General features: G+C 41.2%; 2 protein-coding genes across 3 annotated transcripts in view; one reads left to right on the forward strand and one right to left on the reverse strand.

Annotated features, from left to right (window-relative positions):
• Positions 1 to 12,084, reverse strand: part of LOC108316914 (protein NPAT) — a 62,194-nt gene extending 50,110 nt beyond the window's left edge. For both annotated transcript variants that reach the window (XM_017547061.2, XM_017547062.2), the window contains exon 1: positions 11,903 to 12,084. In XM_017547061.2, coding sequence (XP_017402550.1) covers positions 11,903 to 11,939 — 37 coding nt within the window. In that variant the 5' untranslated portion in view covers positions 11,940 to 12,084. The remainder of the gene's footprint in view (positions 1 to 11,902) is intronic.
• Positions 12,085 to 12,341: 257 nt separating this feature from the next.
• Positions 12,342 to 27,825, forward strand: part of ATM (ATM serine/threonine kinase) — a 146,054-nt gene continuing 130,570 nt past the window's right edge. The window contains exons 1-6 of the mRNA XM_037745197.1: positions 12,342 to 12,574; positions 14,215 to 14,297; positions 21,440 to 21,443; positions 24,308 to 24,405; positions 24,485 to 24,597; positions 25,858 to 26,003. Coding sequence (XP_037601125.1) covers positions 24,334 to 24,405; positions 24,485 to 24,597; positions 25,858 to 26,003 — 331 coding nt within the window. The 5' untranslated portion in view covers positions 12,342 to 12,574; positions 14,215 to 14,297; positions 21,440 to 21,443; positions 24,308 to 24,333. The remainder of the gene's footprint in view (positions 12,575 to 14,214; positions 14,298 to 21,439; positions 21,444 to 24,307; positions 24,406 to 24,484; positions 24,598 to 25,857; positions 26,004 to 27,825) is intronic.

The following is a 27,825-nucleotide window of genomic DNA, read 5'->3' on the forward strand; positions in this document are numbered from 1 at the left end:
AAAAAAAAAAAAAAAAAAAAAAAAAAGAAATTAAAAATGTAAAATCAATAACCTCATCATCTACCTTAAGAAACTAGAAAATGGCAGAGTATAAATAAGTAAAACAAATAAAAATTCAGAAAAATGAATAAAAACAAAAGCTAGTTCTCTGAAGAGGTCAACAATATTTACAAATCTTTAGCTAAACCAACCAAAAAAAGAATACTCAAATTATACTAGATCAGGAAAGAGGGGGCATTACTATCAATATTACGGAAATAAATGCGAATGTAAAGGAATACTATAAACAGTTATTATCTCAACAATATAGAGAATCTAGGTGAAATGAGTAATTCTTAGAAAGACCCTGATACAGTTTACATGTTGCTCCTGCTAAATCTCACCTTGAATTGTAATCCCCAAAATTGGCGCTGGTGGGAGGTGTTTTGGTCATGGGGGCAGATTCTTCGTGTCTCAGTGCCAGCCTTGAGATAGTGAGTTCTCATAAGACCCGGTTGTTTAAAAGTGTGTGACACCTCTTTCTCTCTTGCCATGTGAGAGGCTAGCCTCCCCCTTCACTTTCCACCATGATTATTAAACTTCCCAAGGCCTCCCGAGAAGCCAAGCAGATGCCAGCACCATGCTTCCTGTAAAACCTAAAGAACTGTGAGCCAATTAAACCTCTTTTCTTTATAAATTACCCATTCTCAGGTATTTCTTCATAGAAACACAAGAATGGCCTAATACAGACCCAAACTACCAGAACTGACTCAAGAAGAAACAGAAAATCTGAATAGACCTATAACAAGCAAATAAACTGAATTTATGACTGAGCTTGGTGGCTTACACCTGATTCCAGCACTTTGGGAAGCAGAAGCAGGCAGATCACGAGGTCAGGAATTTCAGACCAGCCTGACCAACGTGGTGAAACCCCATCTCTACTAAAAATACAAAAAATTAGCCGGGTGTGGTGATGTATGCCTGTAATCCCAGATACTCATGAGGCTGAGGCAGGAGAATCGCTTGACCTTGGGAGGAGGAGGATGCGGCGAGCAAGATCATGCCATTCTACTCCAGCCTGAGCAACAACGGCAAAACTCCGTCTCAAAACAACAACAACAACAACAACAACAACAACAACAACAATTTGTAATAAAGAAACTTCTCACAAGGAAAAGCCCAGCTGGGATAAAATGCCCTCACTGGTGAATTCTACAAAACACTGAATGAAGAGATAACATCAATCCTTTACAAATTCTTCTTGTAATAGTAGTAGAGAGAGAACTTCTCAACTCATTCTTTTAGACCAATACTACCGTGATACCCAAACCAGTGAAAGACATCACAAGAAAACTACACACCAATATTTCTTATGAAAGTGGATAAAAAGTCCTCAACAGGTTGGGCGCAATGGCTCATGCCTGTAATTCCAACACTGTGGGAGGCTGAGGCAGGAGGACTGTTTGAGCTCAGGAGTTCCAGATCAGCCTGAGCATCATGGCAAAACCCCATCTCTACAGAAGTTAGCTAGGTATGGTGTGCACCTGTGGTCCCAGCTACTCGGGAGGTTGAAATGAGAGCATCATTTGAGCCTGGGAAGTCAAGGCTGCAGTGAGCTGTGATTGTGCCACTGCATTCCAGTCTGGGTGACACAGTAAGACCCTGTCTCCAGGTTAAAAAAAAAAAAATTCTTAACAAAATACTAGCAAATCAAATCCAGCAACATATAAAAACAGTGACGCACCATGACCAAGTGGGATTTAATGCAGTAATGCAAGGTTGGTTAAATAAATATAAATCAGTGTAATATTTGTATAATTATTCATAGTGTAAAAGACAAAAATCACATTATCATGGAAAAAGAACAACTGAACAAAATCCAACCAATCTGGGCAATATAGTGAGACTCCATGTCTACAAAAAATTAGAAGTTTAGCTGGGCATGGTGGTACACGCCTGTAGTTCCAGTTACTTAGGAGGCTGAGGTCAATTGTTTGAGCTTGGGAGGCTGAGGCTGCAGTGGGCCATAATCATGCCACTGTAGTCCAGCTTGGATGACAGAGTAAGAACCTTATTCAAAGTTTTCCCCATAAGATCAGGGAAAACATAAGAATGTCTGTTCTTTTTTGTTGTCGTTTGTCTGAGATGGAGTCTTGCACAGCAACGTCCACTTCCCAGCTTCAAGCGATTCTATCTCAGCTTCCTGAGTAGCTGGGATTACAGACACATGCCTCCAGGCCCAGCTAATTTTTTGTATTTTTAGTAGAGATGGGGTTTCATTGTGTTCCCCAGGCTGGTCTCGAACTCCTGAGCTCAGGTTACCTACCCACTTTGGCCTCCCAAAGTGCTAGGAGCCACAGTGCCCAGCCTGTTCTTGTCATTTCTATTCAATACTGCACGTATCCTCTAGCCAGGGCAATTAGGAAAAAACCTGAAATAAAAAGCATCCAGATTGGAAAGAAAAAAGTCAGATTACCCCTATTTGCAGATGATATTATATCTTATATTAAAAAAATCCTAAGGAATTCATAAAAAAAAAAAAAAAACTGTTACAGCTAATAAATAACTTCAAACAGGTTGCAGGATATACAATGAAAATACAAAAATCAAACAACTTCAATGAACAATAAAAAATTAAGAATGCAATGCTAGTTACAATAGGATCAAAAGAAACAAAATACTTGGGAATAAGTTTAACAAAAGAAGTAAAAGATTTATATACTAAAAACTGGAAAACATCACTGGATGAAATTAAAGACCTAAATCCATGGAAAGACTGTGTTCATGAACTGGAAGGTTCAGTATTGTTTAAAATTCAATACTCCCACAATTCACCTATACATTCAACACAATTCCTAGGAAGATCTCAACTGCCTTTTGTGCAGAAATTGACAAACTGACCCTAAAACTCATAAGGTAATACAAGGGGGCTAGAATAGTCAAAATAACCTGGAAAATGAAGAAGAAGTTGAAGCACACTTACCAATTACAAAACTTACTATAAATTTACAGTAATCAAGACAATGTGGTGCTGGCATGAGGTCAGACACATAAATTAAGGGATCAGAATAAAAAATTCAGATTTTTTTTTTCTTATCTAGCCAACTCTGAAGCATGGAATCCAGATATTTACGGTCAGCTCAGTTTTTTCAGAAACAGGGTCTTGCTCTGTCACCCAGGCTGGAGTGCAGGGATGCAATCATAGCTTGCTGTAACCTTGAACTCCTGGGCTGAAGTGATCCTCCTGCTTCAGCCTCCCCAGTAGCTAGGACTAGAGGTATGTAACACCAAATAAATGCCCAAATAATTACTTGTGCAATAGTAGAGATGGGGTGTCTTAGTATGCTGCCCAGGGTGGTCTCACTCTCCTAGCGTTAAGCAATCCTCCTGCATTGGCCTCCCGAAGTGTTGGGATTACACCGTGGGCCGTTACGCCTGGTCTGCATTCTTCATAATAGTGTCCATTAATGAACGGACAAACAAAATGTGGTATATTCATATAATGAAATATTATTCAGCCATAAAAAAGAATGAAGTACTAATACCTGTTACAATAAGGAACAATGCTAAAAACATTACGCTAAGAGAAAGACACAAAAAGCCAAATATTCTATTTCAATACAGATACAGAAAGCAGATTTGTAGTTGGCAGAGAATGGAGGAAATGGGAATTGGAAATGACTTAATAGTGTAAGAATTCTCTTCGGAGTGATGGAAATAATGAAATTAGTGGAGATAGCTACAGATTATGAATCCATGAATATCCTGGATTTTGGTACCATGAAAACCAAGGAATTTTACATTTTGTAGTATGTGCATCATATCTGAATTTAAAAAAAATATGATTCTTTCTTCTTTTGAGATGGAGTCCCGCTCTTGTCACCCAGGCTGGAGTACAATGGTTCGATCTTGGCCCACTACATACAACCTCTGCCTCTCAAGTTCAAGGGATTCTCCTGCCTCAGCCTCCCGAGTAGCTGGGATTACAGGCACCTGCAACCATACCTGGCTAATTTTTATATTTCTAGTGGAGATAGGGTTTTACCATGTTGGCTAGGCTGGTCTTGAACTCCTGACCTCAGGTGATCTGCCCGCCTTGGCCTCCCAAACTGCTGGGATTACAGACATGAGCCACCATGCCCAGCCTATGATTCTAAAATTTTAACATGTTGTATGAGGTTCTACTTGCTTTGTACCCTAATTTCCTCTTCAGCCTTTATCTTACCATTCTATCACTTCTAGCTAAACTGGTCTTTCAGTCCCACAGATACACCAATGATTGTATTTCAAGGCCATTGTATATTGTATTTCCTTTGCTTAGGCAGCTAATCTTTTCTTAGCCTAGCTATCTTCAACTCATTCTTCACAGTTTAGTATAATTATCACTCACTATACCCACCATCAAGTATTCCCTTATAGGTATTATTTAATACTTATAAGTATTCCCTTATACTTTCCTTCGAGGTACACTTATCTCCGTGCTGGCATAATACTAAGTATTCGTTAGCTGCTAAAATTATTTTCTAAGTGGGAGCTAAATGATGACAACACGTGGACACATACAGGGGAACAACGCACACAGGGGGCCTACTGAAGGGTGAAGGGTGGGAGGAAGGAGAAGATTAGGAAAAATAACTAATGCGTACTAGGCTTAATACCAGCGTGATGAAATAATATGTACAACAAACTCCTATGACACAAGTGTACCTATATAACAAACCTGCACATATACCCCTGAACTTAAAAGATTAAAAAAAAATCATTTCTAAGGTCTCTTCCAAATTTAAAAATACAGGGTTCAACTCTCTTCAACTGGAACTATATCTTTAACCAGGTCCAACAAGTGAAAAAACTAAGATCGCCTACAAAGTCATTATACACCAAGGTTTTAAAAAGGAAAGGGCAAGGAAATGGTAATCTGATTATAGGCAATGCTCTAGCTGTAATTTGGGAATCAACTCACCACTCTTTATTTTCGTTGATGAATCTGTTTTCCAACCTCTTGCTAACTAATGCTATGAGAAGAAACAAATACACAAAGCAAAAACCAAAGGCACTGTGTTTTGGAGAAAGCACCTGGATATTTTAAGAAAGCTTTATCTCAGGTAACATGACTTCCATCTTCCTATCATTGAACATTAAACCACAGATGTGAAATTAGTTAGATCAAAGATACACTGCCATGTTTCCTTCCCTTTTTGTGAAAACTGTAGCTGGTTGAAAAGTAATTTTTATGATGGCTGGCCTTCTGACAGTTACAATATTTGGAATAGGTGAGTCAGCTGTTACTAGCTTTTTGTAAATACAAAAATTTAGAACATCTACAAAAATTTAGAACTATTAGAATCACCTTGAAATTAGGGCAGTTGCAGTGTTTTCTTCATATGCTTCAAGATTTAGATTGAAGACCTCAGACATATTTCCTTTTCACAGTGGAGTTTCAAGTACTTATCACCCAAATGCATTCAGTTACTTGGGAACTTCTGACAGATGTTGGTATTAAAATCTGCTGTAGATTTGCAGATTTGTATCTACCTTAAAGTAGATTTGCTTTCCCCTAGACCATGCATTCTCAAAAGGAGTGATACTCCCCTAAGAGGGTGAAAATTGGTTCTGGGGCAGGGAGGAATGAAGAAAATCTCCCTCTTTTTATGCATTAATCACAGATATACATGATATATAAAATATACAATATATTCATGACACTAAAACATTAAAAATTTCGTGTGGGGAGGAGGATCCGGGAAAAAAAAAAAAAGCCTAAGAAGATTCCTTAAAGTTGTGATAATGAAATAAAGGTTGAGAAACAATGCCCTAGACAGAATATAGTGATACAGTTACCTTTTTCAGAAAAATATTGTCATTTGTGCTAGCATAACCTGGTAAGGAATCATCAGATAATTCATGGCATTTCATAAGACATTATACCTCTGTATAGCAAACACGTGAGCTGGGGCTGTTAGAGGCTATAATAAGTGTTTTAAGTTATAATGCATCTTAAAATAGTAATATCTAGAATACATTCTGCTCTTAAAAACATTTTCAACTCTGACAATCTTGAGTTCTCATTTTAGATTAGACTTGATATATTCTAGTTTACTTTTGTTCCAGAAGTTCCAAAATAATGTAGTAAATAGTTGACTACTCTCATGTTCAATGAACATTATATAGCAAGTCCTCAAATAACATCATTTTGTTAAATGTTTTTGTTATATTGCTGAGGAGGAAAAAAATCAATTTCTGGCAGAGGCCATTGGATGTGTAGAGTTTACACATTTTCCCCATGCCTGCAGGGGATTTCTCCAGGTACAGCTGTTTCTCCCCACACTCTAAAAATGTGCATGTTGTTAACTGCTGTGTCTTAAATTATTACAGTGAGAGTAAGTGCACCCTTCAATAGAATGGCATCCTGTCTCGGGTTAGCTCCTGTCAGGCATCCTAAGGGATAAGCTCTAGCTACCTGCAATCTTGAGCTGGACTAACTGGGTAAATAATTATCTTGTGTGTTTTTCTTTCTTTCTTTTTTTTTTTTTTTTTTTTGAGATGGAGTCTTGCTCTGTTGCCAGGCTAGAGTGCAGCGGCGATCACCACTCACTGCAACCTCCACCTCCCAGGTTCAAGGGATTCTCCTACATCAACCTTCCGAGTAGCTGGGACTACAGGTGCGCGCCACCACAACCAGCTAATTTTTGTATTTTTAGTAGAGTTAGGGTGTCACCTTGTTGGTCTCAATCTCTTGACCTTGTGATCTGCCTGCCTCAGCCTCCCAAAGTGCTAGGATTACAGGTGTGCACTACCGTGCCCAGCCAATTACCTTGTTTTTATTAATCCCTCTTAAATGTATATGTAGTTTACATTTATTTCAATGTTTAATATTATAAGTGTTTTGGTCTTTATTTACAAATGTAGTGATATTTTTGTGACCAAAAATATGCTGAAGAAATTCTAGTATATGAGTTAGCCTATGGTAAAATTAGTTACACATCATTTTACTTAAAGTTGCAGTTTTCAAGAACCTGTTGAACCTATTAAATGAGGACTTACTATATATATGATTAACCAGTTATCTGCCTACAAAATGTTTCATTATCATCATGAAGTATCTGACTATAACCAACTCTCCATCACGTAACGGGAAATGTTCGGTACAAATTAATTGTAAATCTCAGATGTCAGATGATTGAAAATCCAAATACACTGAAAATACAGGCCAGATGCGGTGACTCATGCCTGTAATCCCAGCACTTTGGGAGGCTGAGGCAGGTGGATCACCTCAGGTCAGGGGTTCGAGACCAGCCTGGCCAACATGGTGAAACCCTGCCTCTACTAAAAATACAAAAATTAGCCGGGGAGCTGGGGTGTGTGGTGGCAAGCGCCTGTAATACCAGCTGCTTGGGAGGCTGAGGCAGGAGGATCATTGGAACTCGGGAGGCAGAGGCTGCAATGAGCCAAGATTGCACCATCACATTCCAGCCTGGGCAACAAGAATGAAACTCCAACTCAAAATATATCAATAAATAAAATAAAAAAGAAAATACAAATTAGGCACTAATCATCTCTTATCAGTATGATACAAATAGTTACTCTTCAACTAGTATTAGTTATTACTGTTTGGATAAAAGAAGTGTATTTTTTGTGTAAACTTACTGACAAAGGTGTCTGAATAGGTAAGAAAGTATGCCTGAGTTTCCTTCTTCTTAACATATTATTATTTTCAGCCTACTTTTATTATAAGTGGAGGTAGTAATGAGTAACTAAACTGAAGGGGAAACACAACTGAAAAAGAGAAGAAAAGATCCTAACTATATGAAGGGTATTTTTTCTTCTTACTTGTAGAGAGGAAAAGATAAAAAGAAAGCAGTCTAAAGCAAGCAAGATAGTAAAGCACCCTATAGGAAAACACCTCCTTCACATATTCTACTATTTCCCTAGAAACAATAATAATTAAATGTCTTTTAAGCATGCAAATAATTCTTAGGAAGCCTTACCTTATTGTGCCTTATATTACTAGATCCACAAATAACAGAGACAAGGTTTCTGTCTATAAAGTTATGACTTACTTGGAGATAGAAGATGTATATACAAATAACTGTAACGCAAAACAAAAGTGGTAAGAAAATAGAGCTGACTTACTTCATGGGAAGGGAGGGGCTAGAGAAACCATTACTAAGCTTGAGGAAATTATGTCATGTTTGAAGGTGCCGATGAGTTCTGAAGGATGGTTGGGAATCCCAAAGAAGCTGACAGAAAGCATATATGCAAGCATATTTGGGGAACATGTCCAGTTTGGATGAAGCACAAAGTTTATGAAGGGGAACAGTGGGAGATACAACAGAAAAAACAAAATGGGTAAGGTCCATGAAAAGTTTTAGACAGCAATGAGTACATATGTCATTCAATAAACTAAGGGGAATGTCATAATCACAGCCATACTTTTGCAAGTGTTTATTAAATATCTGTTTTGGTGACATAAAGGTGAATAGAACCAGGAGCTCTTGACCTCTTAGCGGTGTGTCAGTTCTGGTCCTGTTTGACCTCAAATTCATCCTTGTCCTTCTGTTGCTCTCTACTGTATGACATAAAGCTTGACTCTATACAGACAATGTTTCTCGGGCTCTTCTGTTTGCCTGCTTCTGGCTGGGCTCAGTAAATAGCACAGGTGGGAAGTTGGAGGGCAAAAGGAAGCAGCCACATTTTTTCCCCCATTCCCATTCTGACTCAGTAGTCTCCTCTACGACTACCACTCCCTCATCAGACAAGTCTTCCATGTTCTATACAGTCAACCCAGTCTCTTGGTTGCTTCCTCTCTCCTTATCCTTCTGATTAGTGTAGTAGCTTTCTATTGTTGCTAACCACTGAGATGCCTTAGTTGAAAGCTGCTGGGCATCGCAGCTTTTCTCTCACCAGTGTAACCAATTATCTCATTAAATCCTTCCATGTTAAATACTCAGAATGGTTTCTATTTTTTGAATGCATGCTATCTCATACAGAAAGTAACAAACCTATTTAAGAAAACATTTACAGATGATAGTTTTGGAGGCTCCCAGAATTCTTGAAGCTTGTCCTTTAATCCAAGAATAAGACTACAGAATAAAAGAAAAAGTTTCAGAAACCGATGGCGGTGATGGTTGTAGAACACTGTCAATGTACTTAATGCTACTGAAAAAAACCAAACAACAACTCATTGTTTTCGGCTGTAAGAACTGCACATTTTAAAATGGTGAATTTTGTTACGTATACTTTATCAAAAAAAGTAAACAAACAGCTACGGTAAGACATGATAAGGTTCAAACAGAAGTACATTGCCCTGGCAACATTTAAGAAGTACTAACTGTACTTGGTAAATGAGGTTTCAGAGATCAGGTGTGACTTGAACCTTGAATGCGAGTGTAGTAGGAAAGAGAAGTAGAATACATATAAGAATATTCAGAGAAACTTCAATTCATTTGGGATGTCTGCAGCATATGGCAGATGTTAAGAAGTTGAGATCAAGCAGGAGAGGTAGGGAGGATCAGTTCCACAGAGCACTTTGAAGGATAAATGAATAAAAACTCAATTGATTGCCCAGAGGCAATAAAAAACACTGATGTATTCTGGCCTGTACAATATTTTGTGAAATCCCAACAAGACAACAAGGGCTACTTAAGTGGAGTAGCGAGACACAAAAGTTGGAGTGCGTATCCTGAAGGATAAAAGGTAGGTAAAGAACAGCAACTAAGTGGAACTCCTTGTGTTCTTTGAATAAATTTGACTTGTGAAAGAAAGGGTGACACACAACATAAGACAAAATGTTGTGTCAAAATGGGTGTCTAATGTTTAGTGGGGTCCGGAAAAATGTTTTGGGTGTGTGTGTCTGAAAGTAGAAAAACCTAATTATCTGAATACTAAGGGGAGAAAACTTACTTCTCTATGTTCAGCAATTGGCATAGTGTTTGGAACATATCAGGCACCCGAAGATTTGCTGGAAAAAAAAAACCATTATGAAGAGGTCAATAACAAGAGGAGCTGAAGATGGGGAGGGGGCAGATAGGAGAAGAATCATGAGTACATAATAAAACTGATATGAGAAAGACGTACACGATATATATATTTAAGATGTATAATGATAAATGACAAAAGTAAGAGCAGTAGGTATAAGGAGGCTTTTTTTTTGTACTGTATACTCCTGCTCACTTAAAAGTTTTAGTAAGAACACAATTATTTCAACTTTCAGAATAGAAGGTATAGTGTGAATGCTTCAGGGAGATGTGTATCAACAGTAAATAAAATGAATTGCAAGGACAACTATCCGGGAAGCCATGACAGTAGTCCAAGTGAGAAGTAATGGCAGGCACACTGTGGAATTGGTGGCAGTGAAAATGGAATGTGAATGACAAAGATTTTTAAGAAAACCATGGCTGATTTTTTTTTGTCCATTAAAAGTAGTAAGTCAGCAGAGTAGCTGGTTTATGGAGAAAGAATTATTCCAATTAGGAAATGATTCTGCTTTCTTAAGGTTTTGTAATTAGGAGTGATTCTGCCCTCCAGGGGACTTACTAGCAGTATCTGGAGACATTTTTCCTCATCACAACTGGGTAAGGCTAGGGAATGAGTGTCCTACTGTACTAACCTAGTAAATAGAAGCCAGGAATGCTACTAAACATCCTAAAATGTTTAAGTACAGGATAGTTCCTCATAATAAAGAATTATGAGGCCCAAAATGTTAACAATACTGAGACTGGGAAACCATGCTTAAGACTACAGTTACCGACACTCTACTAGATTACCAAACTGCCAAAACTCAGAATTCCTAAGCAAAAGATTAAACAGACATTAACAAAACATTAGTTTAAACTTGTCATTCTTCTTAAGCAAAAGATTAATCAGACATTAACAAAACATTAGTTTAAACTTGTCATTCGTTTCTTCAAAAATGGATGGTGGAACCATTTCCGTTTAACGTTTCCTGCAAAATGTGTTTATCAAGAGCCCTGCGCAAATAGCATTTTTGTGGACAGCGCTGGGCATTTAAAAGAGGCACAAGACAAATGGATTTTCCAAACAATAAAATAACGGAAGCAAATAGCTGTGAATACTATGGAAGGTTTCATCACAGATGGCTGCCTTTTACTTTTAGGGACGTCGCATACGATGTCTGTAAATCACTGGCTCGGGTTTTGAGCTTTACCTCCCGTCCCCTGTAGTACAATCCCCTTTATTCTATCAGGAGACAAACAACAACACAACCCTTCTCTCACAGACAATACACCCTGACAGACAAGTGATCCACAAACCACCCTCCTCAAATGAAGGTTAAAAAAAAAACGTTCAACTAAAAGGCAACCCTCTGAAAATTTTTTGCTGATCAAAGAAATAAGAATTGCTGTTTTAAAATATGCAACTGGCATTTCACATCTCTACACTGGACGACGTACTGCGAGGAAGAAAGAGAAGGAAGATCACCCCTACTCCCAAATTCGTAGTTATAAGGGCGGGTTATTAGGAGGGCGCCAGGAAGGTCTCCCTAAAAGATGGGGGGGGGGGGGGCGGGGAAGTCCCTATTTTGGTCCCAGCACTGACCAGGGAAAGTGCTCAGAAGGTTGAAGCACTCGCAGTCCGCCCGTCAAGCAGACAACTCTTTCAGGGATCCTAATTAAGTGTGGAGGCCTGACTTTCCCTCCGAATCCGGCCCCAGGTGTTTCTACCCCGAGCTTCCCCTCGTCCCTCCCCTTGCCACGCAGCCTCTGAAGAGAGGAGCATCGACATACAAAGAGGCTTAAATTGCCCAAGACCTCCGAGTGACGAAGAATCACCGCCAGTCTCAACTCGTAAGCCAGGAGGCAAAACCCCAAAGCTTCCCCACCCAGGGAAAACCTTTGGCCTTAAAGGTCCTTCCGTCCGGCATAGCCAGGTACAATACCCTCCTTCCCGCGTCTGCTCTTACCCAATACCAGCCGGGCTACGTCCGAGGGTAACAACATGATCAAAACCGCAGCAGGAACCACAATAAAGAACGAGAGTCAGGTTAAAGCAAACGCAGCGACAGCTCCTGCGCCGCATCTCCCGGTTCCAGTGGCGGCACTGAACCCGCGGCAATTTGTCCCGCCTCTTTCGCTGCATGCCAGCCAATCGCTTCCGCCAGAGAAAGAAAGGCGCCGAAATGAAACCCACCTCCGTTTGCCTTTAGAACTGTCGTCATTTCCGTCCTCACACTTGGAGGGGCGGGGATGAGGACGGCGAGGAAGGTGGGTGCTAGCCCGGGAGCCTGAGCCGAAGAGCAAGCCGCAAACGCTAGGTCGTGGGTCATTGGTGGGTAGCGCGCAGGCGCGTTTGCTCCTACGGGCCGAATGTTTTGGGGGCGTGTTTTGAGCGGGGAGACCGCGTGATATTTGGCGCGCATGGGCACACCTTGCTCTGCCGCCGCTCGGCCTTGCTTCTTCCTCCAGAAGTGGGCGCTGCGCGGTCACGCCAGGTTTGAACCGGAACCAGGAGTAGGTATCTGCGTGGCTAACGGAGAAAAGGAGCTGTGGCAGCGGGAGGAGGCGAGAGAAGCAGGGATCTGGGCTGCAGCCGCCGCCGCCGCCTTTGATGCCACTTTGACCTTCCGAGTGCAGCGGTAGGGACTGGGAAGCAACACAGCGGTAGGGACTGGGAAGCAACGTAGCGGCGGGGGCGCAGAAGCAACGCAGCGCCTTCTGCGTTGTAAAATTCAGCCGCGTGCCACCCAGTCTGTCTTCCAGACGCCCAATCCCATGCACCTCTCCAGAGTGGCCCTTGACTCGTCCTCGCTTCATCTTTCTCGGCCTTTCTCTGAGTTCCTAGCGGATTTGGCCAATAACCTCCTTTTAAGTGCCCTGAAATGCACCTTCCCTTCTGCGCATCCTTTTTTCGTGTCACGTTAGGGTTCAGATTTAACTACGAGACTTGACTAGTCATCTTTTGATCTCTCTCTCATAATTAGTACTTTTAGTCAGCGAGCATTTATTGATATTTCAACTTTAGTTCCGCGGTTAAGCTTGGGCCGTGGAATCATACGGCTGGAGTTACAGCCTGTCATCCGTGTGGCCTCGCTCTACTGTCTAACTTGTGAAGATAAGTGAGATAATCTTGACCTGTGGTGAGCACTCGTGAGCGTTAGTTGCTATTTTTGCCAGGTACAGATAAGTAGAACGACAACTACAGTGGATTTTAATGTATCTGATAGAGGAGTCCTGTTATGGTCGAGGAGTGACTGGTTCTTTACAAACTCACCCGAGACTATCAATTCAGTTTGTGGTGAGACTTCGCAGTGTTACCTTGGCGGATGGTAGAAGCCTTCCAGATGGAAGGAAAAATGGCGTGTAAAGGCACAAAGTGTAGAAGGACCCTGAAGCTCTGGAGTGAGTTCTGGCATTGAATGAAATATATTTTGCGGGCTTTCAACTGTTGCGGTTATAGGAATGGATGAGATCAAGAAGACAAAGCTGTTCTTTGGGGTGTGAGTGGAAGAACCATCAAAGGAGACTTTCGAAACAGTGATAAAGGAAGGGAGTATGATCATTGTTAACCTTTATTGAACATTTGCTGTGTTTCAGGCACTGTAACCATGTATATGGGTCCTTATAAGAACTCTTCGAGGTAGGTACTAGTATCGTTTTTGATTTTATCATTGAGAAACTGAGGTTTGAAGAGATGAATGAAGTTGTTTTAGATGATACAGTTTGTAAGTGGCGGAACCAGGATTTGAACTAATACAATCTGACTGCAGAGGCCACACTCTTTGGCACTAGAAAAGAATGGCATGCTAAGGAGAGAGTTATTTCTAGGAAGATGGGATATAAGCATCATTGTCAGGTTCTGCAAAGGGATCAACTTGGTTGAGATCTGAAAAGGAACATTGAATTTATCAATTCAGAGGCATAAGGAAGTAGGAAATCTGTGTCTTCTCATTTGAACCTTGAGTGGAACTTAGAAATTCTGAATTAATGTATAAATGAAGTTCATCTTTATATGGTGACACTCATACTCTAGTTGACTACTTAATAGTTCCTCTACCTTCTTTCAGTTCTTCCAACATACTGTGTACTTTTACATTGTGGAACCCTTTGGCTATGCTAGTCTCCTTCCCTGAAGTGTTGGTCCCCCTTTATTTGATTGGCACCAGTTAGTTCACATCTTGGCTTTATTATAACCTCCTGTGCAAGATGTTCCCTGACAACTCATCTAAAATGATCCTCTCTACTGTTATTTTCTATTACTGTATTTTTGTTTCCTCAGAGGCATACATCATAATTTGGAATTCTGCATTGATTTATCAGTTATTTATTGTCACTCTGCTGCCCAGATATACCTCCATGAGGGTAGGATTTGTATCTGTTTAGTTCATTATTTGTCTAGATATACGTAGTAAATATTGTTTGCATGTATCAGTGACTGAACATCTTCTGTTTATGTAGATAATACTGAACTATTTTGTTTTCTTCAGAGTAATCATTAAGAGACAAGGGAAGAAAAACAAGTTCAAGGAAGTCACAGCGTGGGGAAAAAAAAGTCAAGGTTAGGGCTGCCTCTTCTGGGAAGTGTCAAATCTTTAGTATATTTAAGAATAAAGGTGTCATCCCATATGGTTCTTTGGATATTGCTAAGGTGTTTCCATTGGTTAGATTAACAGTTTCATTTTCCTTGTTGACTCAAGAGGGCTTTAAACTGAGACTGAAGAAGTAGGAAGAGTCCTAGATAAAACCATAAGGAATGTAAAAGCAAAAATGACAACACTTGTCCACAGGAAGTATATAATCAAATGAAAAAGACTCAAATAACAACCTGTAATCTACAGCAGAGTAAAGGGGAGGTTGTAATAGTGTTGAGGGTTTGGGGGAGATCAGAAGAATGACCAGTGAATACAAATGGAGAAGAGAATGATGCTTTTTGTTTTTTGAGACAAGAGTCTCACTTTGTCACCCAGGCTGGAGTGCAGTTGTGCTATCTCGACTTACTGCAACTTCTGCCTCCTGGGATTGAATGATTCTCCTGCCTCAGCCTCCCCAGTAGCTAGGATTACAGGCACGTGCCACCACACCCGGCTAATTTTTGTATTTTTAGTAGAGATGGGGTTTCATCATGTTCGCCAGGCTGGTTGGTCTCAAACTTCTGACCTCATGATCTGCCCACTTCAGCCCCCCAAATTGCTGAGATTACAGGCGTGAGCCACTGCGCCCAGCCCTGATAGACAGCTCTAGAATGTTCAAAGACAGGGCATTTATTTCGTTATGAAGAGGGAGACCCAGGCATCTCAGATCAACTTCCCCTTTTATTCCTAAAACGGTAAACTTCCCATTTTCATTCCTAAGACTGTAAACTGAAACCCAGAAATCCGTTTCCCGCAGCTGCTCCTGCTACATTTTTGGTGCATTGGCCAGGAAGCAAGTCTCGGATAGCAGACGGCGGGAAAAAGTCTCTTAGGTGGTTTGCCTAGCCCTGTGGAGCATCCCTGCAGGGGGACTCCTGCTCGCTGGGGTGGCTCATCCTGAGAGTGCTCCTGGGCAGGTATTTGCCTGGTGGAAAAGCCTCGCCAGAGCAGAGCAAGGAGGCCCTGCAGTGCGGATCCACCCAGTGGCTGAATACTGAGGAGGAATGAGCATTTGGGGAAGTCTGGACCACTGAATTTGGTAAGATTGAACCCGGGAAGATAGCCCACCCCATTTTTGGTGGAAGCATGGCCTGATCACCCACGGGTGCCGGATCGACACTTTGGAAGGTAGCTCTCTGTAACCTTGGAAGCTTTTGCTTATGGTTTTGAATTGGAAGGAGAGCAATCGGATGTGTGTCTGTGTGTGTAGATGTGTCCAGCTGGACTCATCAGTCGTAAAAGGTATTGGGCACATTAGGAAGGGCCTCATGTGTCGAACAATTTGTAAGAATTAAAGACAGCCACATAAGGCTAAGTGAAGAAGCTTCTGGGTGTTGTGAAAGGATTGAAGTGGATGTAAATTGGAGAGTGCTCTTTGCTGCGTCTTGCTAGGCAGGAACTGCTGTGAGTGAACTAACACTCTCCTAAGTGTGGGAATTATTTCTTTGAATTGTTAATGTGGGTCACTCCCATTGCAAGCCCACCCCTTTAGAAATCATGCTGAAACATTTCAAGAAGACATTTAGTGGGAATTATAAAGTAACTATGACACCAGATAAACTAAGGGTTTTATATAGGGAAGACTGGCCAGCATTTGGGGTCGGTTGGCCCCCAGAGGGAACCGTAGTCAGGTCCCTTGTCTCCAAAGTAAGGCATGAGATTATATATGGCGAACTAGAACACCTCGACCAATTTCCGTACATAGACTCATGGTTGCAGTTAGTTTTGAACTCTCTGAAGTGACAGCAGGTAGCAATTATTTTAGTAGCCAAGGGACAGACTGCTAGAAACCACCATCCCCCTTGCCACTGAGAGACGCGGACTCCTAAGGCCCGGGCAGATTCAGGGGTAGGAACAACTCCCAAGGTTTTGGTCGACCCAGCGGCAGAAGAGGTTTTGTCGATAATGCCTCCTCCTCCTCCTCAAGGACTCACTGCCCCTGGGCTGGAAGCCTCGGCATCCCCACCAGAGCTGCGCACCCCTAAATGCCCCAGAGTAGGCAAAAGAGAATGTGGAAAAACTCTACCCATTGCCGTCTGCTTCCCAGAGGGAACTCCCTCTCTAGCAGCTCATCTTCAACCCAAGGCCAGGGTGCAGATGCCTTTGAGAGAGCAGAGGTATACAGGAGTGGATGAGGATGGCCACATGGTAGAAAAACGTGTTTTCACGTACCTGCCGTTCACCTCAGCTGATCTTATCAATTGGAAAAATAACAACCCACCTTATACCGAGAAACCCCGGGCTCTTATTGAGCTACTGCAAACTATTATTCAGACTCAAAACCCCATTTTGACTGATTGCCATCAGCTGCTCATGCATCTTTTTAACATGGACGAAAGGTGGAGAATACTCCAAGCCGCTTCTAATTGGCTGGAGGAGCATGTTCCTGCAGATTACCAGAACCCCCAAGAGTATGTCAGGGTCCACTTACCAGGAACTGATCCCCAGTGGGATCCAAACACCACGGAGGGCATGCAAAGGCTAATCCGCTACAGAGAAGCCTTGCTGGACGGATTAAAAAAAGGGGCCCAGAAAGTTACAAACATTATAAAGTCTCTGAGGTTCGTCAAGGAAAAGAGGAAAGCCCTAGCCAATTCTGTGAAAGACTGTGTGAAGCTTACTGCATGTACACTCCTTTTGATCCTGAGAGTCCCGAAAACCAGCGTATGATAAATATGGCATTAGTCAGTGTGCAGAAGATATTAGACGAAAATTGCAGAAACAGGCAAGATTTGCATGCATGAATACTTCACAGTTATTGGAAATAGCTAACCAGGTGTTTGTAAACCGAGAAACGGTGAGCCAGAGGGAAAGTTGTAAAGAAAGGGAACGTCAGGCTCAATGGAAGGCTGACTTAATAGCTGCTGCTATGAGAGGAATACCCCCAAGAGCGTGGAAAAAGGGGGGTTCCTGGAAAGCCCCACAGTCTGCCCGCCTGTGCCTGCAACATGATCAGTGTGCATTTTGTCAAGAGATAGGACATTGGGAAAAAAAAAAGGCCCTTAATGGGAGAACAGGGCGATCCTAAGCACGAGGATCCAAATAAAAAGTGAAGGGGCTCTGTTAAATCTAATGGAAGGGCCACTTGACTAAAAGAGAGGGGGGCTGGACTCATATGCCCCCAAAGAGCCCACAGTCCGGACGACAGCCCTGTAACCCCCCGTGGAAAAAACAGAACCGATATTGTTGGAGCTACTGGGGTGTCAGAAAAACAATCTTTTTGTTTGCCTCGGACTTGTGAGCTGGGGGGGCACGAGGTGATTCACCAGTTCTTATACATGCCTGATTGCCCTTTGCCCCTGCTAGGAAGTGATCTGCTCAGTAAGTTACGAGCGACCCTAACCTTCACAGAGAATGGCATCTTACAGTTGGCATTGCCTAAATCTGGGGTCATAATGGCCTTCAGGGTGCTTCGTGAGAAAGAGTGGAGACTCTTCTTAACCCAACCAGACCAGGAAATAGAGCCTGAGTTAGCAAAACTATGACCTAAGGTCTGGGCAGAGGACGATCCACCTGGGCTGGCAATTAACCAGCCCCCTGTACTCATTGAAGTCAAGCCTGGTGCTCAGCCGGTTAGACAAAAGCAATATCCAGTTCCCCAAGAGGCACTAGAAGGCATTCAGATCCATCTAAAATGCTTAAAGGACTATGTAATTATAGTTCCTTGCTAGTCTCCATGGAACACCCCCCTCTTGCCTGTTCTCAAACCAGGGACCAAAGACTATAGGCCAGTACAAGACTTGTGCCTGGTCAATCAGGCCAGTGACTTTGCACCCAACTGTGCCTAATCCATATACACTGCTGGGATTATTGCCAGCAGAGGATGGTTGGTTCACCTGCTTGGACTTAAAGGATGCTTTATTTAGCATCACACTGGCTTTTGAAAGTCAGAAGCCATTTGCCTTTCAATGGGAGAATCCAGAAACAGGTGGGACCACCCAGTACACCTGGACCTTGCTCCCCCAAGGGTTCAAGAACTCTCCTGCCATCTTTGGGGAGGCACTGGCCCGTGACCTCCAAAGGTTTCTGGCTAAAGACTTAGGCTGCGTCCTCCTTCAATATGCTGATGATCTATTATTGGGACACCCCACGGCAGTTGGGTGCGCAAAAGGTAGTGATGTCTTACTTCGGCACCTGGAGGACTGTGGGTATACAGTGTCTAAAAGAAAGCCCAGATTTACTGACAGCAAGTAAAGTATCTGGGGTTTAACATCCAGAAGGGGAAACGCAGCCTAGGAACAGAAAGGAAGCAAGTAATTTGCGACCTGCCAGAACCCAAGACTAGAAGGCAGGTGTGGGAGTTCCCGGGAGCCGTGGGCTTCTGTAGATTGTGGATTCCAAGCTTCACAGTACTAGCCAAACCCCTCTATTATGTGATGAAGGGGGGATACAAGGAGCCCTTTGAATGGGGATCCCGGCAGCGTCAGGCCTATCAGGAACTGAAAATGAAACTAATGTCAGCTCCAGCTTTGGGGCTGTCTGATTTAACAAAGCCCTTCACATTATATGTGGCAGAAAGAGAAAAAGTGGCAGTTGGGGTCCTAGTCCAAACAGCAGGACCTTGGCCCAGGCCTGTAGCTTACCCCTCCAAGCAGCTGGACGGAGTTTCCGAAGGATGGCCCCCATGCTTAAGCGCCCTGGCAATAGCTGCTCTGCTAGCACAAGAAGCAGATAAGCTAACTCTGGGACAGAACTTAAATATCAAGGCACCTCGTGCAGTAGCGAATCTAATGAATACCAGAGGGCATCACTGGTTATCAAATGTCAGGCTGACCAAATACCAGGGCCTGCTATGTGAAAATCCCCGCATCACCATTGAAGTCTGCAACACCTTAAACCCAGCCACTCTGCTCCCAATGTCAGAGGGTCCGGTTGAACACACCTCTGTTGAAGTCCTGGACAGAGTCTATTCCAGTAGGCCTGATCTTTGGGACCAGCCATGGACAGTGGTAGAATGGGAGTTGTATGTGGATGGGAGCAGCTTTGTCAATCCACGAGGGGAAAAATGTGCAGGCTACGCCGTGGTAACTCTGGACACTGTAATTGAGGCTAAATCCCTGCCTCAGGGCACCTCGGCTCAGAAGGCTAAACTCATCGCTTTAACTCGAGCCACAGAGCTGAGTAAAGATAAGGTTGTAAACATTTACACTGACTCTCGATATGCCTTCCTGACTCTCCAAGTACATGGAACACTGTACAAAGAGAGAGGCCTGTTAACTTCAGGGGGAAAAGAAATAAAGTATTAGCATGAAATTTTGCAGCTGCTAGAAGCGGTCCGGAAGCCCCGGAGGGTGGTGGTCATACATTGCCAAGGACATCAGCAGACCCCCACCTCTGTGACCCTGGGAAATTCCCGAGCTAATGCAGCAGCTCGTAAGGCGGCATCTACCCCCTACCAAACGGCAGTTACAGCCCCGCTGATTCCCCAGATCCCTGATCTAACACCTACTTACTCTAAGGAGGAAAGAGACTTTCTCCAGACAGAAGGGGGGCAGCTGATTAAAGAAGGATGGATCCAACTGCCAGATGGAAGAATAGCAGTACCACAGCTGCTGGGGGCAGCAACTGCAAGCCGTACATGAGACCGCTCATTTAGGTCAAGAGACGCTTGAAAAGATGTTGGGCCGGTACTTTTACATCTCACACTTAGCAGCCTTGACCAAAACTGTGGCACAGCGATGCATTACATGTCGGCAACACAACACAAAGCAGGGTTCAACTATTCCCTCTGGAATTCAAGCTTATGGAGCTGCTCCGTTTGAAGATCTCCAGGTAGACTTTACTGAAATGCCCAAGTGTGGGGGACATAAGTATTTGTTGGTCCTGGTGTGCACATACTCTGGGTGGGTAGAGGCCTTCCTGACTAGGACTGAAAAAGCCCATGACGTAACCCATGTGCTGCTTCGAGATTTTATCCCTAGGTTTGGACTACCACTGCGCATCGGATCAGACAATGGACCAGCATTTGTGGCAGATTTAGTTCAGAAAACAGCAACGGCCTTGGGTATCACCTGGAAACTGCACGCTGCCTACTGACCTCAGAGTTCCGGAAAGGTGGAAAGAATGAACCGGACCATCAAAAACAGCTTAGGGAAAGTGTGTCAGGAAACAAGATTAAAGTGGGTGCAGGCACTTCCCTTGGTGTTATTCAACATTAGATGCACCCCCTCTAGGAAGATAGGATATTCCCGTTAGGAAATCTTATATCATAGGCCCCCTCCCATACTCCAGGCACTCCCGGGAACTCCTCAGGAGTCGGGGGAGATTGAGTTAGGACGCCAGTTACGAGCTCCACGGAAAATTGCCCAAGGTATTTCAATCTGGGTGAATGACAAATGTCCTGTAAGCCTTTTTCTCCCCAGCTCACCCTTTCTCACTAGGTAATCACGTGTGGGTAAAGGACGGGAGTACAGCCCCTCTAAAGCCACAATGGAAAGGACCTCAGACCTGATCCTAACCAATCCCACAGCCGTGAAGATAGAGGGAATCCTAGCCTGAATCCACCAAGGCAAGGACTGCAGAATCACCTTAAAAAAGGACAACAAGCCTTGCTCCAGCCATATCCGGGAAGCTGGCTGGTCCATGCATGGCCGAAGCATGAGGAGATTCATCGCGGGACTTGTTCTTCTTAATATTTGGACTTGCACAGTAGGAACATTAACTAATTTTAAAGAATGCCCTCAGTACGTACACCAGGTAGGACGTAAAAGTTACTGCCTTTCTTTTGTCCTGTAGTTCTTATGAATGTACGGGGACACAGAAGAAAATCTGCTTATACAGTGGTACTCAATATAAGGTGTGTAATCCGTGAGATGGACAGGTAGCTGTGTCATAGGCATCATTAAGCCCTGTTTCTTCCTATTATCTGTTAAGACAGGTGAGCTGTTAGGGCATCCAGTCTACTCTGCTAGGGAGAAGAGAGACCTAAAACTAGGGGATTGGACAGATGATGAGTGGCCACCAGAGAGAATTATTGAGTACTATGGGCCAGCCACATGGGCTGAGGATGGCTCATGGGGATACCGGACCCCTATTTACATGCTCAACCGGATCATCTGGTTGCAGGCTGTTTTGAAAATACTCACTAATGAAACGGGCAAAGCTCTATCCCTCTTGGCCCGACAAGAAACTCAAATGAGAAATGCGATTTATCAGAACTGACTGGCCCTAGATTATTTACTAGCAGCTGAAGGAGGAGTCTGAGGAAAATTCGATCTAACCAACTGCTGTCTGCACATAGATGACCAGGGGCAAGCAGTAGAGGATATTGTGTGAGACATGACCAAACTGGCACACATGCCTGTACAGGTGTGGCATGGATTTAACCCTGAGTTTTTATTTGGAGGCTGGTTCTCATCCTTGGGGGGTTTCAAAACCCTCATCATAAGTGTTATAATAATAATAGGTGTTTTTTTACTGCTCCCTTGTCTACTCCCCCTGTTCCTTCAGATGATTAGGGGATTTGTCACTACTGTAGTTAGCCAAAAAGTGACATCACAAGTGTATTATATGAAACATTATCAGTCTGTTTCTTCAGAAAATCTGGAAAGTAAGAATGAAAGTGAGACCTCTCACTAATGTTGTAAAGTGGTGAGGGTCTCAAAGCAGGGGCCGAAGAGGGAGACCCAGGCATCTCAGATCAGCTTCCCCTTTTCATTCCTAAGACTGTAAAAGGAAGCCCTTTTCATATGTAATTCCTGAGACTGTAAACTGGAACCCTTTTCATATGTAATTCCTAAGACTGTAAACTGAGACCCTTTTCATATGTAATTCCTAAGACTGTAAACTGAGACCCTTTTCATATGTAATTCCTAAGACTGTAAACTGAAACCCTTTCATATGTAATTCCTAAGACTGTAAACTGAGACCCTTTTCATATGTTAAGCTATAAACCTAAGATTCCTCCACGTGTAACATCTAAAGTGTAAACCTATATAAAGAAGGAACCTTACTTTGTTAGGGGAGCTTGGCTGTTAGGCAACTATGCCACCTTGCTCCTGGCCAAATAAACTCCTTCATCCTGTATTCGGTGTCTGAGAGATCTGTTTTCCCGCGGCCGCTCCTGCTACAGTAGGAGACAGTTCTTCCTTCACAGGAAGATTGGACCTGGTCTCTTAGTTCCTCTCAATTTTGAGATTCTGTGAGATTGAATCAGGGCAGAAAAACATACTTGATCTTTAAAGATTGAGTAGGATTTAAATGGATGGACAGGAGAAGGACTTTTGCTACCTTTTTTCATCTTCAGATATATGTGTAGTATATGTGTAGATGTATGTGTAGATACAGTATACATAAATATGTGTATTTTTTCTCCATTTACAGACATTTATAGTCTAATAAAAAAACTTCTTTGTTTTATATAAAGGTTTAGATCAGAACTAGTAAGACAGAATGCTGTTTTTTTCTTTTTTTTTTTTTTTTTTAAATATATTTTTCTTTAGGTTCTATGGGTACGTGTGCAGGTTTGTGATATGGGCAAATTGCCTGTTGCTGAGGCTTGGTGTACAGATGATCCTGTCACTTAGGTAGTAAGCATAGTACCTGACAGTTAGCCTTTCAAGCCATATCTCCGTCCCTCTCTGTCCCTCAAACAGTCCCCAGTGCTGTTTTTTACATCTTTGTGTCCACGTTGACATGCTGTTCTTATCAGATTTTTTTAAAGGACGTGAAAAGAGGGTTTGATTATATCAGAAGCCCCCAAAAGAAGTACTACAGTGGAATCAAGGCATAGTAAAATATAGTTTATCTTTGACATTTGCAAAGGATGCCACACCATAGCATAGAATTTCCTTCATTTCCTTTTAAAACAGGAATATTATTTTCCTACTATTGTTATGTGTTAAATGAGAACCTCAATGCCAGTTGAGATGGAAGTGCTAGGCAAAGCTTACTAGCTCTGATAACCTCCTACTTATGAGTTCCAAAGCATGTTTTAATCCTTTGGCTCAGCAAAATGACATATCACTCCATATAAGCAAGAGTGCTTTTAAATAGTTTGTTGTCAATGTTAAATCCTTATGTGTTCATTTCCTTATTTGCCTGGCTGTTTTCTATTTACCTTTCATGTCTCAATTTAAATTTCATATTTCTTTGGTCTCAGAGTGATAGAAAGTAAATAATACATTCTTTTTTCCTGAGACAGTCTTGCTGTCGCCCAGGCAGCCTCTGCCTCCTGGGTTCTAGGAATTCTCCTGCCTACGCCTCCCAAGTAGCTGGGATTACAGGCACGTGCCACCACGCCCAGCTAATTTTTTTATTTTGGTAGAGATGGGATTTCACCATGTTGGCCAGGCTGGTTGAACTCCTGACTTTGTGATCCCCCTGCCTTGGCTTCTCAAAGTTCTGGGATTACAGACATGAGCCAGCCTACCTGGCGTAAATTATACTGTTATTTTAATTCTGCTACTACTGCAAGAAAAGCAAACATTTTTTGTGTTAGAGCATTATTTGTATAGATTTTAAGAAAATCTCTTTTTAAATACGGAAATGTTAAGGAAAATTATTGTGCCTTTGATCAGAATGTGCCTTTAATTGTATGATTAAATCTAACTATAAATACCATGGTATAAAATAATTATATATATATGTATTTTTTTTTTCACAGTAATCATGTGAACCCCTCCACCTCTCTCTGTATATATATATGTATATGTATGTTGTTTTTTTTCATCCACCGTTTTTTTTTTTTTTTTTTTTCATTATTAGGTATCAATTTTTTTTTTCTTTTTTTTTTTTTTGCAGTGATGTGTGTTCTGAAATTGTGAACCATGAGTCTAGCACTTAATGAGTTGCTTGTTTGCTGCCGTCATCTAGAACATGATAAAGCTACAGAACGAAAGGTAGTAAATTACTTAAATTCAATTTTTCCTTGAAATACGTGTGATTAGTAATCCATTATTGTCTCCTTTTTCTTGTCAGAAAGAAGTTGAGAAATTTAAGCGCCTGATTCGAGATCCTGAAACAATTAAACATTTAGATCGACATTCAGATTCCAAACAAGGAAAATATTTGAATTGGGATGCTGTTTTTAGGTATTGTATTCAATTATTTTACTGTCTTTATTTTTCTCTTTTATATTTATTTCTGTTGTGATACTATTTTTGTGTGTAAGTCTGCAAATTTATCTTTGCTTGTCATTGTGCCTTGCATATGAATTTGGCATTTAATATTTATCCAAAACTTAATTTTTAAAGGTTGTTCATATAGAAACTTAAAAATTATAAATCATTTCTTCAATAAGAAGTTTTAGACTTATCTCACTCAAAATTGAGAGATAATTTCTTTCATATCAATTAGTTCACAAGACTTCAGATTAGAGAAAAAAATTATAATAAATATTTGGATATTACTTTCATACCTTTAAATATTGCTCTGAGTATAAGTAAATGCCATGTGTTAAATGGTAATAAAACAAGTAAAGGAAGATTGGAATATTTGCATATGAATTCAGTTAAAAATAACAAGAAAACCCCTTAAGCAATGAAAAACCACAATTGATTGCTGGACAGGAGTGGCAAACAGGGTTGATGCAGTTTTACATTGAGACATCATTTTCAACCATGAAATCCGTTTATAATTAGAGACAGACTGTAAGGATTAGGAAAGATGAATAAAGTATTTTTAAGTATTTTAAATACTGAAAGTATTAAATAACTAGAAATAACATTTGTAGTGAAGAGGAAGTATGTATTTAGTTGTCCTTCAGTGTTTAGGACTGATTCTATTTTATTTTTAGCTCCTATTTGAATGCATATAACATGAAAAATTCATGCTCTTTTTCCTCTGGTTTTCTAGTTTATTTAAAATACCACAAATATAACCTGAAGAGGAATACTATTTTTTATAAGCTGATCCAGTAGGTCAGGTATGCACCCAGCACTCCTGGCTAGTTATGAATATCTTCTAGGCAGGCTTCATTTAATGGCTAACAACATTACCAGCTGCCTAAGAAATAGGTAGATCCCGTGCAGAATAACAGGAGTTGAGAGAGACCTCAGAAGCATTATAAGCTTTTAATGATAAATTTAGAAGGCAAGCAGTAAAGTAGTAAAGCAGTAAAGCGGTAAAGTCATAGAAGATTAAGGGCTTCGCAGACCAGACATTAAATTGGTGTTGTTTATAGGAGTTAGGCCTTGAAAGAGATATTAAATTGTTTCATTTGTTTTATTCATCTGGTATAGTAATCTGAGCAAGGTAGTTTAAAAGTTGCTCTTTGTGATGGCATGAATGGCTTTTGAAATTATTATAATTTAAGTAATGAGTTTCTGAAATTGCATTTTGTATTCTTGAAGATTTTTACAGAAATATATTCAGAGAGAAACAGAATGTCTGAGACTGGCAAAACCAAATGTATCAGCCTCAACACAAGCCTCCAGGCAGAAAAAGATGCAAGAAATCAGTAGTTTGGTCAAATACTTCATCAAATGTGCAAATAAAAGTAAGTGATGTTTTAAATTATAAATAAATGGCTTAACAGATTACTGTTGCAGGAGGTTTTTTTTTTTTTTTTTTCCAGATTATTTTAAGGACTTTAACTGTTGAATAAGTTTCTTCTAAATATAGTAAGATCAAAGTTGAGTATGAGTACATATAATGATTTTTATTTTTATTAAAAAAGTTCTTTTTAAGGCTAGTCAGAGGAAGCAGTGGGAGTGGAAAAGAAACAAATCTATAACTGGTTGTGATCAATTAGTTCTAAACACCACTGCTCTCCACCAGCCTGATTTTTAATACTACAGATTCAAATATTTGAGGAAATTTATGCAAGCATAGAATGACAGAAATGTGAGGATTGAAGGGATTTACTTATTTATTTAAGAGATAGGGTCTTGCTCTGTCACCCAGGCTCGAGTGCAGTGGTATGATGATAGCTCACTGCAGCTTCAAGCTTCTCAGTTCCTAAGTGATCCTGCTGTCTTAGCCTCCTGAGTAGTTAGGACTATAGATGTGCATCACCATGCCAGGCTAAATTTCTTCTTTTTTTAAAGAGATGTTATCTCACTGTTTTGCCCAGGCTGATCTTGAGCTCTTGGCCTTAAGCAGTCCTCTCCCTGCTCAGCCTCCCTAGTTATTGGCATTCCAGATGTGAGCCACCGTGCCTAGTGAAGGAATTAAAAATTACTGTGTTAATTACCCAGTCTTGGATCCCCTCTATACGTCCCCAGCCCTTTGGTACAGTCTTAATGATTGAATATACTTTCAAGACTCTCTTTTCCATCTTTGAATAGCATTAAGTGTATTAAAAACCGACTGGGGGCAGTGGATCACTCCTGTAATCTCTAGTAATCCCAGCACTTTGAAAGGCTGAGGCAGGCAGATCACCTGAGGTCAAGAGATGAGACCAGCTTGGTCAACATGGCAAAACCTCGTCTCTACTAAAAATACAAAAATTAGCCAGGCATGGTGGCACACGCCTGTAATTCCAGCTACTTGGGAGGCTGAGGCACTAGAATCATGTCTCAAAAAAAAAAAAAAAAAATCAGGAAAGCCCTGAAATTGGTAAATATTTAGTAGAAGTATGCAGATTATTAGTGAATGATATTTCAGAATGGTGTTATGAGACTTGAGTCTAAGGAACAATGATTTAGTACGTTTTCCACCTTTTCTTAGTTGCCAATATGTGTAGGTAGCTTGAAGCCCTTGTCAGAGACTCCAACAGAGACAAAGGAAAGCTACAATGAGATATTCTACACCCGATTTTGCTCTATGTGGTGCAAAATATTGTATTTGCTAGTAACATTGGGATGTAGTAGGTACTTAATAAGAGAGTGAACGACAGAAAGATAACACATCAATTTTGCAGCCCACCAGAAAAGTTTGCAGCATGTACAATAATTTTGCCTTGCAGTGAACAGACCTTTTAACTGCAAAATTAACAATGGAGATTACATTTGAAAATACATCGACATGTTGGTTTATAAGAAAGAGTTGGTGGAATTATCAATGCAGGTCATGTAAATAGTTAGAAATTAATGTTTTTATTTACAGCTTCCTTTTCTTTCAAATCTGACTTTGTAACTTAATCCTCTTGAATCTTGGGACAAAACCAGGGAGTTACTACTCCCTCACCCCATTTCAGCTGTTTTTTCCCCCAAAAGATTGGAGGGTTGATGAAAATTTAACATATGTCTAGACTTTGCCAGTCTTGCTTAGCATTGGTATCCAAGGTATGATGATAGAAATAGGGATTAGAAAAAAAGAAGTGAAGGTTAGCTGAGAAGAAACAAGTAAGCAAATATTGTTCATTTGTCTCTTTTTTT

The sequence above is a fragment of the Cebus imitator genome, unplaced genomic scaffold (genome assembly GCF_001604975.1).
Source record: "Cebus imitator isolate Cc_AM_T3 unplaced genomic scaffold, Cebus_imitator-1.0 Scaffold194, whole genome shotgun sequence".
NCBI lineage: Eukaryota > Metazoa > Chordata > Mammalia > Primates > Cebidae > Cebus > Cebus imitator.